The 13,406-nt window shown below is 40.6% G+C and overlaps 1 protein-coding gene across 4 annotated transcripts in view; it reads right to left on the bottom strand.

Annotated features, from left to right (window-relative positions):
* The window catches only part of csad (cysteine sulfinic acid decarboxylase), a 34,740-nt gene that overhangs the window by 10,072 nt on the left and 11,262 nt on the right, over positions 1–13,406 (bottom strand). The window contains exons 1-2 of one of the 4 annotated variants that reach the window (XM_030369986.1): positions 3,165–3,375; positions 928–1,106 (exon numbers count right to left, since the gene is read on the bottom strand). In XM_030369986.1, coding sequence (XP_030225846.1) covers positions 928–1,086 — 159 coding nt within the window. In that variant the 5' untranslated portion in view covers positions 1,087–1,106; positions 3,165–3,375. Of the gene's footprint in view, positions 1–927; positions 1,107–1,551; positions 2,056–3,005; positions 3,376–13,406 lie in introns of those variants that run through there. The other 3 variants (XM_030369984.1, XM_030369987.1, XM_030369985.1) reach the window with 3 other exon arrangements.

The raw sequence follows: 13,406 nt of genomic DNA, 5'->3' as shown, positions 1-13,406 counted from the left end.
TTGGTGTATTCTAGTGCCTCTCAGTGTTCACATTCCCAGTTCCCAGTGCCTCTCAAACTGATACGAGGTGATACATCCAACATTCCTCCATTTGTTTATGTTCCTACAAGGACGAACCAAATGGCCAGTCCCAGGTCGTCTGGGTCATAGCCAGAGCCATATAACTTATCAACAGCGCCACTGCATCTGTTCTTTTGTGAGTCACGTTTTCTTAGGATAATGCCCCTGAATCTTTAATTCGGGGAGAAAAGGGATTAACAGCCAAGGAGCACTTCTGGAGAATGTTCCTCACCCACCTATACTATAGATTATTCAACCTAAAGCTGTACCTCACTGTATTACATCCTGTAATAAACCATCTATTCGACAAGCTGATCCAACCTGTCAAGCTGCCTTGATTTCCCCTTCAAAAATAACTACACAACAAAAATACACAACACAGTCATTGCGAACAGCTTGTGGGAGAACTTGTGGGACCGTCCATATATTCAAGTTTGTCCTTCATAAAAATGATTATCAGTCTCACCTTGGTTGGGCTGTTGATTCAGGAGTTGATTTTAAACATTTGGGTCTTATGTTGGACAAAAGACTGCCCACTTTGCTCTAGTCAAATCCAGTTGGAAGTAAAACCGAAGCATGTTCTGCTGTGAGAAAACCCTTCCATGCAAATGTTTGAATATCTTTAATCTGCGTTACGTAAATCATTTTGAGTTGAATTCTGCCCCCTCCCCACCCCCCCAAGTGCTTATTGGTCTCATTCTTTTTTTCTTTCAGTGGCCTCGATGCCAGACTGAAGAGAAGAACAGGATGGGAACTCGTAAGATTGGGAGAGCTTCGCAGGGCTTTGTTCTTGGGGTCTACACCCGTTCAGCAACAACACTTCTCCACAAAAAACTGTAAAACGCATAAATAACGACATTTGCTCACCTTTCCACTGACATGGCCGGCCTTCCTCACCACTTCATCCATGATGAGGGTCATGGCTTGCTGGACAAAGCTGTCTGTTTCAGGAAGATCTTCTTTTGAACCATTCAATTGAACCGTCTCCACGTGGCTCCAGCCATTACCCTCAGTGCTTGCTGGCATATTTGTCTTCTCTTTTAGACCTTGACGAGGGATAAGTGTAATGTATTTATAATGGCATTTATGAGACACCTTATACCCATTGTGAATTGGAATACTGTAAAATAAACAGAAAAGAATACTGAACAACTGTATTTTCGTGATTTATCCAGAGCATAACTGATTCTAACAGCGCATTTAACTCACTAAATGAACTTTATACTTGCCTACAACCCATTTTAATGAGCCTAACAAGGGGCTAACTAAAGGCCTATTATCAGTTTGGGTAGACTGCTGGAGGCCAAGGGAAGGCAGTTTAAGTTATTAACCAGTATGCTGGGTAGCATTCCGGACCAGAACTAAACACTTGTTTCCAACAATGACGTAAGGCAAGTTGTATACGCGATCGGCGAGAATAAGCTGTTTGGTTAGAGAGGGTTACGTCAAGGTAAAGGCTTGCAAAGGATAAGGTACGGTAGAAAGGCAGACCTGGTCAACAAGAATGATGATGTTTCTGGAGTTGAGATGTCCGAGGAGTGCATGGGAATTCACACTGCGACTTAATGTCTTTATCAGCAGATTTTCACAAAACAACCTTGAGAGGACAGATAAGCTCCACAGATGAGCTGTGGGAGCCTTACTCCCCCGAATGCATTGCAGCTGTTTGTGAGCCATCACGTCATAGCATGATAATAGGACACAAAAGAGAGTATGAAGAGGAATCGCCTCTTCTGGTTGCACAGGCATGGACAGGAAGGTCCAAAAAGGATGTTTTTATAATTAAAATAACGTAACATAGCTGGGACTATTAAGGTCCTCGATGAGACACTGTTCTTATTTTGCGTTCCGGAGATATGTACAAGGGTGTGTGAGTGTATGTGTACAACCACTTTCATACGTGTGGATGTGCATGTATCTGCGTATGTATGCATTCCTATGTATGCAGTGTGTGTGTGTGTGTGTGTGTGTGTGTGTGTGTGTGTGTGTGTGTGTGTGTGTGTGTGTGTGTGTGTGTGTGTGTGTGTGTGTGTGTGTGTGTGTGTGTGTGTAAATGCCTTGCATGACACAGTAGGAGGCGGAAATGACTTAGGAAGTAGCTGAAACAAAGATTGGTGACAGTTGAACTGGCCGAGGTATAATCTCAGATATGGAAACCAGAGCATTTATCTCCAGCATGCAAATGAGGGATACTAAAAAGTCGTATCACAAGGTTCGTTATTAAAGTCGTATCGCAAGGTTGATGCATTGCAATCGTCGATAAGATAAACATTTGTCCTACAATGACTAAAGGAAGGGAAAGAAAAAAAAAAAGGTCAATCTCTTTTGTAAGAAAATAAATAACTCCTGACACAACAGATTGTTAGGACTCTAATTCCACTTCTAGTGTGTGTGTGTGTGTGTGTGTGTGTGTGTGTGTGTGTGTGTGTGTGTGTGTGTGTGTGTGTGTGTGTGTGTGTGTGTGTGTGTGTGTGTGTGTGTGTGTGTGTGAGCGTATGCGCGCTAAGCCACGGCTTGTCATTACACTACGCTTCATGACCTGTATCTGAAAATGTACTACGCGTATGCAAGAAAAATACATTTTAATATTTCAACCAACTAACTAACTAATTAACTTTAAATAAACGAATACCAAAATACATTTAATTGATTTCTAGAGTTTGGTACTCTCGTAATCTTTAATTCATCAAGCAATGCTTAATGATAGAAGTATTCTACATCTACTCAATACTAATCGATAGATCAGTAGATCCAAACCGCCTTGCATTCTTGCCGTGGAAGAATGGTTCTAGGATTTGAAGACATTCATTGCTTACACTGGATAATCAAATAACAACAAAAAAGTCCCAATGACCACATTCACCCTACAAAATAAAATAGCAATTTGCTGGAGACAAAAAAGCGATATTTTCTAGGATTCTACAGCAGAATATATGAACGCCTACCAGTCATGCATCTGTCCATCGTTAGTGGCGCTGCAGCTTTAGTTAGTTGTTAGTCGGTTTGAAAGCACAACTCCGGGCTCTGCACAGCTTAAACAACAGCGGAGTTCCTATTATATACCGCACTGTGCACATACGCATCGTGACGGAGGTCCAACAAACCTGACTTGACTTGTAGATCCGGTCTTTAATATGTTCGACTTGCGAAAGTAGTATCTAAAAAAACGATATGCAAATAGGCCTACGTTCTTTCTTATGTTAAACTATGACCTTCCAACACGAGTGCACCACACACATTAACTAAATCCTTGAAAGGTCTTGCAACTTATTCCCACGAAAGACTACAAAGTCGACAATGTGTTGGGTCTATAAGACTGAGTTAGGGCGCTCTCCAGGGGCAAGAAGTGCCACTGCAGCACAGAATTCAGAAGTTAGACTGTTTACGACACAGCGTAACCCCCTCGTTAACATTAGTTATTTAAGTGATCACACTTACGTAATAATAACACTTTGTCACAACCCTTCCCTAACCCCATATGCACCTAGGTTTTCCCTGTGTGTTTATAAAGTGTGCATTTTCTTGATTACTGATTCTATTTAGGTTGATTGTGTGTGCCTCAGAATCCGGTTGCTTGCCTTTCAGGTGGTGGTATCCCCGTTTGCACCCACCTGGTACATTGGACAATAGTAAAGCATAATACAATCGGTAGGTTATAACCTTTCTAGAACCCTGAACAATATCGATGATATTCGGTATAGTAGAATACGTTTAGTGCCTATATGCCTGGACCACGAGCCCCTTCTGATTATTTCACATTCATGGGAACACTAAAGATGAGGGGGAAATATAAAATATACTACTGTGGCCTTTTTTATGTTGTACGGAGAATAGGGGTCTGGATGAACATTAAACTAAATTGTGCTGGTCACAACAAGCATTCTGGCCATATCAATTTGCTGAAAGCACATTTTTTTATAAGAAGTCATGCTATGATGTTGCAGCAGTCATGCCATTTAGGTAATTTTGTTTTTACCATTACAAAACAAGTATAGCTTAAGGGACTGGATTATCACACATTGGGCTTTAAGATTCTTTGTTTTATTCTCTTTTATTCTGTTTCCCTGTACAAAAAGATGTGCTATGAGTGCATGCATGTTTGACTGCAAAAGTCAACCAACATGCGATAGTAAATTGCCTTGACAGCCAGCCAAAGACTGTGAGCATTTTTAAATGTTATTTCTTTCAGCCTGACACTAATATATCCGTTGCCACCATCATTTACTCAACTGTTTCATCCATACAATGTAAAAACCCAGCATCTGACAAAGATATTCATTCTTTCTTCTGGCTTTTTCAGTAATATGGGAGGAGAATGAGCTGAAAGTAGTTATTACTGTGTTTTTTTGTTGCATTAGTGTGAAAGTCGATGAACACGTCAACTGTCCCTCAAGAAAGGAACCAATAAATTATTATTCTATGATTGCAGAAAGGACTATTTGACTGTTTTATATTGTAAAAGTAAGATTAGGCATAGGCAAAAGGGCAGCAAGAATTAAGGCTTGGGATAAAATAAGCCCTCTTAAATAAGAGCAACGCTAACAGTCCAAATGGCTTCCATGAGGGGCAGAAATTAATCTGAAAGAACGCTGCAGGCACAGACTTTGGGTCATAACTCTGATTATTTTCCTGACTATCTGATTAGTTGTGTGATACATATCTATTTCCTATGGACTTAACTGACCAGGAACACATTTGGTTTTTGGTTTACGTTTTGAGTCTCTTATTTAAGAGGGCTTATTTTATGTGTTTTCATTGCGAAAAAGACCCTGGGTTCAATTTTTGCCTTTTGACCTGGGTTTCAAGGCTAAAGTTTTGTATGTTTTAATGTTTTTCTTAACCATTGTGGGCTGCGCAAGATGACCCAAATTCCACTGCATTTGATACTAGTTAATACATTTGCATTTTAGAGTTTTAAGTGAGGATGTTCTTAAATGTCCCATGACATGCCACCAGGTGTGGTGTGGGTCATAACTCTGATTCTTTTCCTGACTATCTGATTAGTTGTGTGATAAATATCTATTTCCTATGGACTTTACTGACCAGGAACACATTTGGTTTTTGGTTTACGTTTTGAGTCGCATGTTGTTGAAGGTTGGGTAGGTGATTCGCTTTTTTGGCCATTTTTGCAAAATTACTTGAAATCCTTATCATAACCCGCTTACAGCCACTGAGTTAGAAGTACTGACATGAAAATTAAACAAGTCAATCATCTGTGGAACGGGCAGGGCTCGAAAAACTCCAGCCAATCATTTCCATTGCCACCGAGTTGCATTGGACAGTAAGTACGTCAATCAAACGGTCGTACTGCACTCCCCCTCCCCCGCGCCCCACGCGCGACCCCTTCGTGCAGTACTCGTGACCCAGAGCAAGCTCCTGTTTGTTGTTATCCTGCGGTAGCTACTGGAACTAGTTAATCCCAGACATGGGGGACTCGAGTCACATGACTTGACTCGAGTCAGACTCGAGTCGCAAATTTGAGGACTTGAGACTTGCTTGACAAACACTGATAAAAGACTCGACTTGACTTTGACTTGGTCTTCATGACTTGAGACTTTACTTAGACTTGAGACAGATGACTCGAAATGACTTTTCTAAAGTTAGATTATAGGTTGGATATGTGATTTGCGATACGCCAGCAGATTTTGAAAAGACGCAACTCAAATGGTCCTACCCCCTCTCCTTCAACGCTGACTCTGACTCCACCCATTCCAAGTACATGGACGCGCAATCACACAAGAGCGCGAACACAGATGCGCGAGAGTGGGCCAGGGCAGGCTAGCTAGGTTGGAGTTTAGGGTTGTATTCTAGCGCTAGGTCCAAATGTGGATTAGCTAGTAAACTAGCTCCAGTAGCTACCGCAGGATAACAACAAACAGAAGCTTGCTCTGGGTCACGAGCTTTGAGTACGTGCACGTGCACGAAGAGGTCACGCGCGGGGGGAGGGGGAGTGCAGTACGACCGTTTGATTGACGTACTCAGGGCTGTAGTGGAGGGTAAACGCACGTAAACGCCGTTTACGCACCTCTGGAATTTAGGAAATAGCGTTTACGCACCTCTAAATAGCGTTTACGCACCTCAAAGTTCCCTGTGCCTTGTATTCTGCCGTTGGAATAATCGGAAATAAATTCAGCATCATTTTAAAACACCTAAGACAAGGTTTCATATTGTTGAACAAATAAACGCTGTAATCTGAATCATTTTCATCTGCGCTGTAGGCCTATGCTATCATGGTCTGTGACCCTCCAATCAGTGCCTTGCGGCTGCGGCAGCGACACCAATCAGGATCCAGGAAAATATGTAAACAGGAAGTATGTAAACACATGGCCCTGCGCGTTGTGGATTATCATACCTGTCATTAATTAGCCATGGATATCAGGCGATTTTTGAAGAGACCTTCGAGTGCTCCCACTCCAACAGATGACCGAAAAAGGCCTCAAGTACAAAGTAAGACTGAAGATGATCAATTCACATGAGTTGTTTTTGTGATTTATAAATCAATTTTACTTGACAAACTATTAAGTGACTACGAGCATTCAGATTGGCCAATGCGTAGTCATGCTATCCGTGTACTGCCCACGTCAAAATGAGTGAAAGTCAGTCAGAGTTTTACTATCCATATTAAACTCCGGTTTCGGCGTATCAACTTCGCTATAGCTTGGTCGCTATGTTAAAGCCTCAATTTGGAGATGCGAGGTTGGCGGGTGCAGCCGTGGACTACGCGGCTGAACCGTGGATCGGGCGGATGACGCGACAAAAAAAATATTTCAATTTAAAAAATATATTTCAATTAAATTCGGGCGGTTGGCGGTTAAACCAATAAAAATATAAATATTTATAAATATTTGTATTTTATATATTATAAATATTTTTATTTTATTATTTATTTTCTTTAGTTATTTTCCCAGCAAACTGGCCTGTTCCCTAGAGGAGCAGTATGGGGAATCCAAGTTGAAACAACTTGCCCAAAGGTTCAGACTTGATGACAGAAAAATTCTTGAAGGCTATAGGGATTTTAAGGATAACTCAAGCATCATTCCAGAAAACCTTGCACCACTCCTGAATAACGACCATCTCGTTCCAGTTAGCACTGCTGAGTGTGAGAGGGGGTTCAGTTTAATGAACATCATAGTGTGCCCCCGAGATGCAGTCTGCACTTGGTCACAGTGTCGTCCTTGATGTTTATTCAACTGAATGGCCCACCACTCAGCCACCACAAAGTTCAATCCAACACGTATGTGAAGTCCTGGCTGGTGAAGCACAGGGGAGCCATGAACCCCAGAACACGCCCCTGCAAGGCAGGACCTGACGTGGAGGACATGGAGGCCCTCTGGGTACTACTGTGAAAAGCATGCATACTAATACACACACATACACACATGCCATAGATAGATAGTTCTTAATCTACACATACTTTTCTTTACTGTTGAAATTTGAATAACTTGAATAAACTACAAACACATTCATTGACTGTCATTGACTGATTTAATATGACTTTAATTGATAACATAATGGAATATAGCCAGGCTAGCCTTACAGAGTCGCAACACTTTGCGTTGCGTTGTGTCGAGGTCGGTCTGATCAAAAAATTCATAGTTTACCCACCTCTAATTTGACCACTACAGCCCTGGACGTACTTACTGTCCAATGCCACTCTGTGTTTCTGAAAATCATTGGCAGGAGTTTTTCGAGCCCTGCCCGTTCCACAGATGATTAACTTGTTTAATTTTCATGTCAGTAGGCTACTTCTAACTCAGTGGTTTTAAGTGTCTTTTTGTTCAAGGTGGAGGTACGAGTTATAGCAGTCCCTGCATCAAGTGCACCTGTTGAACGTGTGTTCAGCCATGGTGGGGTGATAATGTGACCGCATCATTCAGAACTCCGTGACAAAGTACTGTCAAATTATTTTTTTTGCAAATGCAATTCATTGTAAGTCGATGTATGTTGCGAGGCAGCAAGATTGCTACCAGCTTTCAGGCTTGTGTATTACTATTTCCCCTTCCTACAGTATGTGTATGTGATATAACTTTTGAAATATTATTTTTTTTCATGTCTGATGCCATGTGTTGCAAATAATATTCTACAACATGTAGGGAAACTGAGTGATTGACTTGAACTGTTGTCGTATACAGCTACCTAGAGGTTATATTTGATTCTGTTCATAGGTTGGAGGTAATGATCATAAAAAACATTTTCAAACTATGCAAATAAGGGTTTTGGAATGTTTTGAATAGTTTGAGTTATTGTTATTGTTAAGACATTGTTATTTTTAATGTTGAAATAAAACTCAACTTATGAACCACTCTCTACCGATTTTTAAATGTGGAAACTGGGTTAGATCATCAGATTTTTGTATGACTTGACTTGTGACTTGCTTGACCTGAGCAATGACTTCACTTGTGACTTGCTTGATTCTCACCACAGTGACTTGGGACTTGCTTGAGACTTGAAGGTTATGACTTGAGACTTGCTTGTGACTTGCACATGAATGACTTACCCCCACCTCTGGTTAATCCACATTTGGACCTAGCAGTAGAAGACAATTTCCATGGCAGACAAGACGCCACCATCCCCACCACCACCAGCAAAGAGAAGGAAAACTCTTTTTCAGAGAGCAATTGATAATAAAAACGCTGAAAGAGAAAAACTGAAATCAAGAATAATCCTAGGCGCTGCTTTCGAACGTTGGCGGCAACTGAAGGACGAGAAGGGTCTAAAAACCGATGCTTGTGTGGCGGTTGACCTAGTTTATACCGTTTATACTCGGTAATACCGGTGTGGAGACGAGTGTATTACTCGGTGTGAAAATGTCCACACCGCGGCAACCCTAGTGAAAACCAGGACTTCCAATACAATTATATGAAACAAACATACTAAAAATAGTAATGATTTATGTGACCGTTTAATGTTTATAACATCTGGTGCAACCATAGCAGCGAGAACGTATTCTCAGCAGGGGGTGCTGGGAAAAAAAAAACTCAGCCTGCACTAGACTCGCAACTCGTTACATTGATAAAAAAAGATGTATAGCAGCGCAGCTCAATTACACCAGTGCATGTGACCTGTGTGAAGTTGGCCCCCCGTCTCATTCAAAATATTAAAATAACACTGCTGTTCGTTTGTGCTAGGTTTGTGCTGGTTTGTGCCGTAAAAATTATCACCTGTGTGAAGTTGGCCCCCCGTCTCATTCAAAATATTAAAATAACACTGCTGTTCGTTTGTGCTAGGTTTGTGCTGGTTTGTGCCGTAAAAATTATCGTTTGTGCTGGTAAGGATTTTGAGTAATTCAAAATTGCATTTTCTGGCATGTGACGTCACCCAGCCCCCCGTTCACGCCCAAATCTCATCAAAATAGTCCCAATCGTTAGTGCTACGTTTGTGCTGGTTTGTGCCGTCAAAAGAAATTGTTTTGCTATTATGGTTTCTTAGTTTTTCCCGTTTGATTTTTCACGCATGACGTCACTCAGCCCCCCGTCCTCCTTCAAATCGCGTCAAAATGGTCTCTATCGTTAGTGCTACGTTTGTGCTGGTTTGTGCAGTCAAAATAAATATTTGTGCAACTATAGTTTAAAAGGTATTCCAGTTTGATTTTTCTCACGTGACGTCACTCAGCCCCCCCTCCATCTTCAAATCGCGTCAAAATTGTCTCTATGTTTAGTGCTACGTTAGTGCTGGTTTGTGCTGTTAAAAGAAATGTTTTTGATACTTTACTTTTTAAGTAATTAATACAACTTTATTTTCCCTTCTTGTTATGTAAACAGTCCACTTGTTATGCAACCATCACCCCTAGAACGCTAAAAAATCGTGTCAAAATGGTCTCTATCGTTAGTGCTACGTTTGTGCTGGTTTGTGCAGTCAAAATAAATGTTTGTGCCACTACAGTTTAAAAGATATTCCAGTTTGATTTTTCTCACGTGATGTAACTCAGCCCCCCTGTGCATCTTCAAATCGCGTCAAAATGGTCTCTATGTTTAGTGCTACGTTAGTGCTGGTTTGTGCTGTTAAAATAAATGTTTTTGATACTTTACTTTTTAAGTAATTAATACAACTTAATTTTGCCCTCTTGTTATGCAACACAGCCCACCGTCAACCTTCAAATCGCGGCAAAATGGTCTCTATGTTTAGTGCTACGTTAGTGCTGGTTTGTGCTGTTAAAAGAAATGTTTTTGATACTTTACTTTTTAAGTAATTAATACAACTTTATTTTCCCTTCTTGTTATGTAAACAGTCCACTTGTTATGCAACCATCACCCCTAGAACGCTAAAAAATCGTGTCAAAATGGTCTCTATCGTTAGTGCTACGTTTGTGCTGGTTTGTGCAGTCAAAATAAATGTTTGTGCCACTACAGTTTAAAAGATATTCCAGTTTGATTTTTCTCACGTGATGTAACTCAGCCCCCCTGTGCATCTTCAAATCGCGTCAAAATGGTCTCTATGTTTAGTGCTACGTTAGTGCTGGTTTGTGCTGTTAAAATAAATGTTTTTGATACTTTACTTTTTAAGTAATTAATACAACTTAATTTTGCCCTCTTGTTATGCAACACAGCCCACCGTCAACCTTCAAATTGCGGCAAAATGGTCTCTATCGTTTGTGCCAGGTTTGTGCTGTCTTGTATTCTTGTTACTCGTTGCGTTCTCGTCATTTCAGGTTGTGTTCATTGTATTTCTCCGTGCTACGTATGTTCATTTTTTACTCGTGTTTCTGACCTCGGACTGAACCTGTGTGCCCTATTTGGATTATGTTTGCTTACCTGTGTACCGTATCCTGCCAGTAAACGTTTGTTCTTTATTCAACTAGGCCTACTGAGTTCTGAGTCGTGCATTTAAGTTCTGCACATCACCTTCAATTCTTAACAACTATAGTTTTTAAGTGACTTAAATTTGTATTTGGTAAAGCCTTGATTGGAATAGTCCTATTAAGAATTGATGCGTCGATGTCATGAGGTTGTATTTAAATTTTTCAAACACTGTCTCACAAGGTCTTACCTATACAAAAAAAAAAAAAAAAAACTTCCTGTGGCGAGTGAAAAGTGGTAAAAATAGATATAGGCAGTTTCTTCTGATTTGCCGGTCAAGTGGTACAGTGGTATGGTTGCCTGCTGCTCTGGCTGAGTGCACATTCTGTGCATCTATTTGTTTGTGTTTCATCTCATGACCCTGCTACTTACAGCAGATACCGTGACAAGTGGCTAATAAAGAATATTACATCTAAATCAAAACCAGACTGAAGTGAACCAAACTCAAATGTATTTGAAAATAACGCACAAAAAACAAGCAAACACCTCATATAAACAGGACATACAAATGTGATGATTGGGGAACAATCAATTATTTTGACGGCACAAACGATAGAGCCTATTTTGAGATTTCAAAGTGGACTGTGGGCTGGTGAGGTCAAACGTGGGCATAATAAAGCTTTAACATTAACTTAAAAACTATAGTTGTTAAGAATTGAAGGTCATGTGCAGAACTTAAATGCACGACTCAGAACTCAGTAGTTGTATAAAGAACAAACGTTTACTGGCAGGATACGGTTCACAGGTAAGCAAACATAATCCAAATAGGGCACACAGGTTCAGTCCGAGGTCAGAAACACGAGTAAACAATGAACATACGTAGCACGGAGAAATACAATGAACACAACCTGAAATGACGAGAACGCAACGATCGAGTAACAAGAATACAAGACAGCACAAACCTGGCACAAACGATAGAGACCATTTTGCCGCTAGGTTGACGGTGGGCTGTGTTGCATAACAAGAGGGCAAAATTAAGTTGTATTAATTACTTAAAAAGTAAAGTATCAAAAACATTTCTTTCAACAGCACAAACCAGCACTAACGTAGCACTAACGATAGAGACCATTTTGACACGATTTGAAGGAGGACGGGGGGCTGAGTGACGTCATGTGTGAAAAATCAAACGGGAAAAACTAAGAAACCATAATAGCAAAACAATTTCTTTTGACGGCACAAACCAGCACAAACGTAGCACTAACGATTGGGACTATTTTGATGAGATTTGGGCGTGAACGGGGGGCTGGGTGACGTCACATGCCAGAAAATGCAATTTTGAATTACTCAAAATCCTTACCAGCACAAACGATAATTTTTACGGCACAAACCAGCACAAACCTAGCACAAACAAACAGCAGTGTTATTTTAATATTTTGAATGAGACGGGGGGCCAACTTCACACAGGTAAAATTATCGTTTGTGCTGGTAAGGATTTTGAGTAATTCAAAATTGCATTTTCTGGCATGTGACGTCACCCAGCCCCCCGTTCACGCCCAAATCTCATCAAAATAGTCCCAATCGTTAGTGCTACGTTTGTGCTGGTTTGTGCCGTCAAAAGAAATTGTTTTGCTATTATGGTTTCTTAGTTTTTCCCGTTTGATTTTTCACACATGACGTCACTCAGCCCCCCGTCCTCCTTCAAATCGCGTCAAAATGGTCTCTATCGTTAGTGCTACGTTTGTGCTGGTTTGTGCAGTCAAAATAAATATTTGTGCAACTATAGTTTAAAAGGTATTCCAGTTTGATTTTTCTCACGTGACGTCACTCAGCCCCCCCTCCATCTTCAAATCGCGTCAAAATTGTCTCTATGTTTAGTGCTACGTTAGTGCTGGTTTGTGCTGTTAAAAGAAATGTTTTTGATACTTTACTTTTTAAGTAATTAATACAACTTTATTTTCCCTTCTTGTTATGTAAACAGTCCACTTGTTATGCAACCATCACCCCTAGAACGCTAAAAAATCGTGTCAAAATGGTCTCTATCGTTAGTGCTACGTTTGTGCTGGTTTGTGCAGTCAAAATAAATGTTTGTGCCACTACAGTTTAAAAGATATTCCAGTTTGATTTTTCTCACGTGATGTAACTCAGCCCCCCTGTGCATCTTCAAATCGCGTCAAAATGGTCTATGTTTAGTGCTACGTTAGTGCTGGTTTGTGCTGTTAAAATAAATGTTTTTGATACTTTACTTTTTAAGTAATTAATACAACTTAATTTTGCCCTCTTGTTATGCAACACAGCCCACCGTCAACCTTCAAATCGCGGCAAAATGGTCTCTATCGTTTGTGCCAGGTTTGTGCTGTCTTGTATTCTTGTTACTCGTTGCGTTCTCGTCATTTCAGGTTGTGTTCATTGTATTTCTCCGTGCTACGTATGTTCATTGTTTACTCGTGTTTCTGACCTCGGACTGAACCTGTGTGCCCTATTTGGATTATGTTTGCTTACCTGTGTACCGTATCCTGCCAGTAAACGTTTGTTCTTTATTCAACTAGGCCTACTGAGTTCTGAGTCGTGCATTTAAGTTCTGCACATCACCTTCAATTCTTAACAACTATA

This window comes from Gadus morhua, chromosome 11 (genome assembly GCF_902167405.1).
Source record: "Gadus morhua chromosome 11, gadMor3.0, whole genome shotgun sequence".
Taxonomy (NCBI): domain Eukaryota; kingdom Metazoa; phylum Chordata; class Actinopteri; order Gadiformes; family Gadidae; genus Gadus; species Gadus morhua.
Note: the sequence above shows the minus strand (reverse complement) of the source record. Positions and strands in the feature narration are given on the sequence as shown.